We start from the raw sequence: 7,390 nt of genomic DNA on the forward strand, positions 1-7,390 counted from the left end.
AACAACAACAACAACAATCTAAACTTTCACCCAAATCACAATAAAAAGTTGTTGTGTTTGTTCTAAAAAAAGGAAAAAGAAATACAACTCTATTAATATCTCAGGTATTCTGTGAAGACTATTCGAAAAGCACAATTGTTCCTGCTTTATGAACTTCCTTTTAGTTTTAGCTTGAATAATCATTTCAGGGTAAAAACTTTCACTTTGGGAACTGGGTGTATGGCTTAGAAACTCAATTTCAATCACTTGGGGATGCATCTGAAGACACTCAAAGACAATATGCTAAGGACCAATCAGAAAAACTGATCATTACCACCTGCATCAGTAAAATGTAGAATCAAATTATTCTCAATGGTCTTAAAAAACTGCAGGAAATATCAGCAAGAATCAAAACTTAGAAAGTAAATAAACAGACATTGCCCAGACTAAGCCAGTATAATAAAAATTCAGGAATAATCACTGAATGTTATCCGTCTGAAATGTGATCTTCTAATGTTTAATACAACTTGTTGGTAATAATGTTTAACTGTGGCATAGTGCCTAAGGCATATGACTGCTAACCAGAAGGCTGGCAGTTCAAACACACCACTACTCCTTGGAAGGAAGATTGGGCAATCCACTTCCGTAGAGATACTGCCTGGGAAACCCAAGGAGAGGTCGCTATGAGTCAGATCCAACTCCATGGCAGTGAGTTTATTTGGTTTGGTACCTTAATTGTTTTCCAGAATTGTATTAGAGCGATAAAACAAAGACTTGATAGCTTTTTGGCAGGTCAAATATTTTATGCTACTTTACTAATGGTAAGGTGTATATTGTAAGCAATAACAACAAACCTACAGATTCAAGTTGATTAACTTTCAAACAAATGTTTGATAAAAAGAGAAGTATATGTCCTTAGTTATCATATACTTACCACATTGTGCACAAATTGGTAACTTCTGTACAGAATTACAAAAATAGCAAAATGCTCTATTCTTCTGCCGTCTTGTCATGTTAAAAAAAAAAAAAAAGTCAGTATCAGATAAAAATTCAGAGGGCTTATTTTATTATAACATGTAGATAGAAAAAAAAAAAATACCTCTGACACTTGTCACATTCCTGTAAAATACAAAGGTATAACATTAATTTTTCTACTGCCTGAAGACTGAAAATCTACTTGCATTATAAAAAAATATACTGTTTTTTTTCATGGTAATATGTAAGTGATACCTCCCCAAACCTCCAATTCCACCCAGGTATGCAAGCATCAACATATACTTAAGTCATCGCTGACTGGCCATTTCCCAAATATGTCACGTACTCTCTCTACTCGATGCCTTTACTTATTGTAATATATTTTCCTGAAAAGCACCTCATCACTATCCCTACCTGTTGGAAGTTCTGGCAATGATCCCACCTCCTCTGTGAACCGCACTCCCATACACACTCAGTAAATTCAACTTTACCAACCCTTCCAAAGCAAACCAAATTCACTGACATCAAGTTGATTCTGACTCATAGCAACCACCACAGGGTTTCCAAGGCTATGAATCTTTACAGAAGCAGACTGCCTCATCTTTCTCCTGTGGAGCAGATGGTAGATTCAAGCTTCAGACCCTTTGATAAGCAGCTAAATGCCTTAACCACTATACCACCAGAGCTCCTTTTATCAACCCTTCCATCTAATAAATACACTGTACCTTTACTGTATCACTTAATACACTATACCTTTGTTGTTAACACTTACCAAAGTCTAGCTCCCATTATATGTATTTATTTATGTGAGTCTCTCATTTATTGCTCTGTCTCCCTAACATCCCTTCTCTAAAAATGGCCCTGATGCACAGAAGCCTCCCCCCATTGCTTCACCTGAGCTATGCAATCCTACCTCTACCTCCTACTACCCCATTTCCTCCTGAAAATGTTAGTTCTGGAATGGGTACCTGCCTGAGCCCAAACTATCAAGAGTTCTTGCCCTCTATGAGGGCAACAATATGCAATGGGAAATATGCAGCTACCAGAGGCTATGAACTAAACAAACGGAGAAAGACTATCTAAGAAAATGGAACTAGTAAGGAAAAAGAAACAAAAGCAAGAAACAGAACTGCAAGTTGTCCGTGGGTGCAAGCTATAGCCTTGCCTTTCCCAAGTGAATAATTCACTTCATTATCCATTTAATACCTCTATTTTTTCCGTAAGGGAGCTCTGGTGGCATAGTGCTTAAGGCATCTGACTGCTAACCAGAAGGCTGGCAGTTCAAACACACCAGCCACTCCTCACAAGGAAGAATGGGCAATCTTCTTCTGTAGAGATACCACCTCGGAAACCCAAGAAGGGGTTGCTACGAGTCAAATCAACCAGACAGTGGTGAATTTGGTTTTTTGGATTTTTTTTCCCCATAAGGCTATTTGAATTGGATTTGTTAGGTATGAAAAAGCAAGTCCCGACTAATATACAAAACCTAAGAACTTAAGAAGGCAGGATCTGTGTCTTCATCTATGTATCCCCCACAGTGCCCGGGATAGTATCTGGCACAGAGCAGATACACAATAAACATGTGCTAAATTAAGTCACCTTAAACTTTTCATATTTTTTTCAATGAAACAAAGAAAAGAAATTTAAAATGGTGAGAACAAAAAAAGTAAAGGGATAGAATTAGAGAAATATGGATACCTCAGAAAAACAGAGTCAAAAAATGGAAGAGGTAATGACAACAATAATTTTTTTGCTTTTTCACAAGTCTGACCATTCAAAGGAACTCAATTATCAGGACTAACCCACTCAGCACAGGGAGAAAAGATGGTTGAGTAGGAAGTTAAAAGAGATGTCAAGAGATGTAGAAAGTTCAGAAAAAGAAATCACATGAATTGAAAATTGCTAATAGAAAATACCAGAAAGCCTCCAACTAATAGGATAAATCAAGTGAGAAAAGCTGGAAAAACTCTGCACAGTTTCTATTTATGTTTCTTATTCAATATCTATTTATTACCAATCTGAGGTAATATGCTAGATTTTATAAGTAATACCAAATGTAACAAAAATCACTGCTGCTAATTCTTAGTGAAAACGGGCAAGCCTCTAAAACAGGTTTCACAGGCAATAATAAACTATATACAGTTATACTATAGTTGCTAATATTTTATTCATATGTATTTCAGATAACTACTACATAGTTTCTCAACTATCAGCTAATATAAAATAAAAGCTGTTACCATTGAAGCATTACATGGGTGTTTAGCTAAATCTATGGTGCTTCTTGATGCTCGGAGCTGTTTTTCACGTTCCCGACGGTTCTCAGCTTTCTTCCTTGCACCAGTCTTCTTTTTAGGCATTTTCTTGTCTTTCTATGAAAAAGAACAGAAAAAATATAGTTGCCTAGTTACATTTACTATTTTAAATGAACTAAAATATAATATAAAAAATTTTCTTGTTTTTATTAGGTTTTCAGTTCAACCCTGTCAATTCGACAGGTAAGTACGTTTTAAATTTTCATGAAGCATTAAGCACACATTATCCCAAATAAAGTTGATGAGTTTTAAAATGAGGCACTTTAAATTTAGATTACCAACCAATTCTAAAAGATGTATAAACCAAAATCATTTATCTTAAAAGTCAAAATAATTATTTTGGTTTTGTTTTTCCTCCCAACTGAGAAAAATAAATCTCTTTAAGTATTTTTTAGAATTCAACCAAGTTAAAGAAAAATCTTTATTAAGAATACATCATTAACGAGAAATAATTAAAAAGTCCACTACTTAACTAGTTTACATCACTTTTTTGAGCTATTCAGATGCAACCAAGTTTGAAGCATATATAACAAGTCTAATTTTGCCTATGCAATATCTAAATAAAATATTCAATGTTGTTGTTGTTATGTGCCCTCGAGTCTGAACTGACTCATAGCAACCACTCCTTGGGTTTCCTAGGCAGTATCACTACGGAAGTAGATTGCCCCATCTTCCTTCCCAGGAGTGGCTAGTGGGTTTGAACCGCCAGCCTTCTGGTTAGCAGTCAAGTGCCTTAGGTACTATGCTATCAGAGCTCCCACTAGAGCTCCTAGCAGACCCTATAGAACATAGTAGAACTGCTCAGATGGTTTGGTTTCTCCAAGGCTGTAAATTTTTACAGAAGCAGATTGCCTCATCTTTGTCCCTGGAGCAACATCTCAGAACCACTGACTTTTTGTTAGCAGCCAAATATTTTAGCCATTTAGAAAACAAGGTTTTTACTAAATGACACATTTTTATATGGCTTTTCATCCACTCTAAAACCTCCAAGTTCCCTGAAGATCCCAGTGCTATCACTCTTAATATTTACATCCCAGCCATGCCTGGCAGATTAAGCAGTCATGAAAAAATATACATGAATGAGTGAGTCTACATGCTTGCCTTGAAACATGAAATCGCAAAATTTTTAATATGCATGTCTTTTTAAATTGAGTCTCAAAAATCAACAGTAGAAATTCCTAAAAATATACATTTAGATGGCTAGGCCCTACCCAAGATCTACAAATTCTCAAACTCCAAGATGAGGCACAACTCTACAATACAGAACATACTTAGTCAAAGAAACCAAAGACCTCCCTGACGCATAGGACAGATGCCAGCAAAGCAAACTTAGAATGAGGATTTCTCATTCAGAACGGCATATTACATCAATATCATGCATCACCTTGTACCTGAAACAATACTCAGAAGGCTGAATTGATTGTTTCTCTACTTTCTGGGTTCCGACCCTTATGTTACACTGTCCAATCGAAAACTTAAGAGGTAGGCAGGCTGGTGGCAGATCAAAAATACAGACAGACCAGGCAAGGAGAGCATGTGCCAGTTACTAAAATCACAAGATACTTAAATAACCAGTAACTTAAAATGACAAAATCTACAAAATGATGAAACTGTATAATGCCCTAAGCAAACTCAGTAAAGAACCACTGGATGATGATCCGGACGAGACGTAAACACCAAGAGATGTCTTGTGAATCCACGAGAATGCTGAGCCTCAACTTATTTTCTCCAATTTGTTTTGGAAACTTTCTCAGCCTGGTAAGGGTTAAGACCTTCTTCAGTAACGCCCCAATTTCCTCTGGATTTGTCCCGTGAAATGGGCACAGGGTCACTACGGCTTTAGAAGAAAAGTCTGGATTCGCTAGACCAAGCAGGGTAAAGGGGATCCAGAAGGGACACAGAGGAGGCGCCACGCGGCTAGGGGAACCGGCACCCGTCACGCGCCCGCGGGACACCCTACCTCGCGCGCGCTCTCGGCAGATTTCGCTCACCCTCGCGGGACGGCCGAGATCACTCCAGGTGCCGAGGGGTAGTGAACCGTGTAGGATCGGCCTGCAGTAGCAGTAAGCCGAGGCAGTGGTCCCGGACTCTGGGATAAAAGTCACTAAGAATCCCAGAAGTCTAACAGAGAAGGTTGAGGACACTTGGAGAAGGACCGGATGTCCTCTTACGTCAGCGACGTCCTTAACGTATGGCGTCTACAAAAAGGGCCCTCCCACCTTTGATAGCCCCGCCCCTGTCCCGCCCACTCCTGCGGAAGGCGGGGCTCTCGGCCCTGGGAAGGGGATCTGCAAGAGAAAAAGGAAATAGGGAATCAAAGAAGAAAAGGGGATGCAGCCGTCCAAAAGGAGAAATCTAAGACGAAAAGAAAAACATAAAAAAGAGGAAATGGCCCCACACACTTGGTCCTGGATCAGCTGACTACAATAACTCTTTACATTTTTGGCTGAATTCTTTTGTAAACCTTTCAGCTACCTGCATTTTCCAGTGCCTCATATCCCATTTTTCTTCTTGCTGTACAAACTGTGCCTTCAAATGCCTAGTAAAGTTCTATACTGTCCTCCTCTGTGCCCCACGGAATTCCATTCAATTATGAACTTCCACAGTGTGTTCCATCTGTTTTTAATGGAAATTTGAGTATTGTAATGACTTGATTTAAATTTCTCTTCAGTGAACATTGCTTTTTTTTCCTCACATTTTCTTTTTCTGAAAGTCAGTAAGACTTGTAAACAAGTAAACACTTGTTTCCCAGTGTTGCATCCAGATCATTATTCCTTTATATCTAGCCATAAAGATCTCTGGTAGAGTAGTGCCTAAGGCATTTGGCTGCTAACCAGAAGGCTGGTGGTTCAAACACTCTTCAGAAGGGAGATGGGGTAATCTACTTCTGTAAAGATTTACTGCCTCAGAAGTCTAATGGGGGTTTCTATGAGTCAGAATCTACTCAATGGCAGTGAGTTTAGTTTTATATCTAGCCATGCCAACTTTTGTCCTTCATTGTTGCTATTTTATATTCACTTTTACTAATGGAACCTGACTTCCAACTTCTGCCATCATCCTAAATCACATTAACATCCCAATGAAAAACCTAACCTCCTGGGTCCTTGATTTCTTCATATTCAGCAGCCATCCCCACCCCTACTCCACAGACCCCCACTGTCATAAACACATCCCCAGCCTTGCCATGAAATTGAACTGTGCTACCACTGAAATCCAAAATTCAAACATCTGACTATCCAACCTCCTATCTTGCCAACTGTCTCACTCAGTTGTTCCTCATAATGGGACTTCAAATCCCTTGATGTCTCTATGTTCTATCAATCATCCCTCTGCTTTCTTCTCTCCTTTTTTTCATCCTACTTTATAAAACAGAGTTCATCACTTCAACCGCAATGCTCTCTTTCTGATCAAACAAACCATAAAATTCTCAATCCTTTAAATTATGCAACTTACCTTTTCCTTCATACATTGGACTTCTGAATATTGTTAAAGGCAAAAAAAAAAAAAAAAAAATCACACAATCATGATTCCACTCTAAATCTATGGTGACCAACATGGCTTTCAACAAGATTCTCAAAATTGCCCTTCAGTTCTTCTCTATTATCCTAATCAACGCTATCATTCTCATTCTCCACAATGGCTATGTCAAATATTCTCCACTTCCTCAATCCTTTCTCTATCAATTTCAACAGATATCATCACTTCTTATTTTACAGAGAAAATAGAATAATATAATTAACAGCTAACAAACATATAGCACTTTAGGTTCCTAACATTGTCAGCACTTTACATATGCACATCTATGCTTCATTTATTGATTATCTTATTATGTGATGTTTCAAATTTAAGACAATAGTCTATTACCTAACTGTTAGGCACATTAACAACATACATCTGGTGATAAAAAATGCCAGGGTGCAAGTCAAGACTAGTACTGGTTGTCATGGTTATGGTTATGGGTCAACTTGACTGGGCCATGATTATCAATGTTGTTTTTGTTGTTAAGTGCCATCCAGTCGTTTCGGACTCATAGCGACCCCATGCACAGCAGAACAAAACACTGCTCGATCCCGCGCCAGCCCCACAACCCTTGCTATACTTGAGCCCATCATCACAGCCACCGT

At 38.4% G+C, this 7,390-nt stretch overlaps 1 protein-coding gene across 1 annotated transcript in view; it reads right to left on the reverse strand.

The window, feature by feature from the left end:
- ZNF330 (zinc finger protein 330) overlaps positions 1-3,311 on the reverse strand; it is a gene marked incomplete at its 3' end in the record, with an annotated part of 62,730 nt that extends 59,419 nt beyond the window's left edge. Inside the window, exons 1-3 of the mRNA XM_042780986.1 lie at positions 3,192-3,311; positions 1,079-1,098; positions 914-984 (exon numbers count right to left, since the gene is read on the reverse strand). Coding sequence (XP_042636920.1) covers positions 914-984; positions 1,079-1,098; positions 3,192-3,311 — 211 coding nt within the window. The remainder of the gene's footprint in view (positions 1-913; positions 985-1,078; positions 1,099-3,191) is intronic.
- Between the last annotated feature and the right edge of the window lie 4,079 nt (positions 3,312-7,390).

Source organism: Orycteropus afer, unplaced genomic scaffold, assembly GCF_000298275.1.
Source record: "Orycteropus afer afer isolate SDZICR_OR568_19922 unplaced genomic scaffold, OryAfe1.0 scaffold00076, whole genome shotgun sequence".
Lineage (NCBI taxonomy): Eukaryota > Metazoa > Chordata > Mammalia > Tubulidentata > Orycteropodidae > Orycteropus > Orycteropus afer.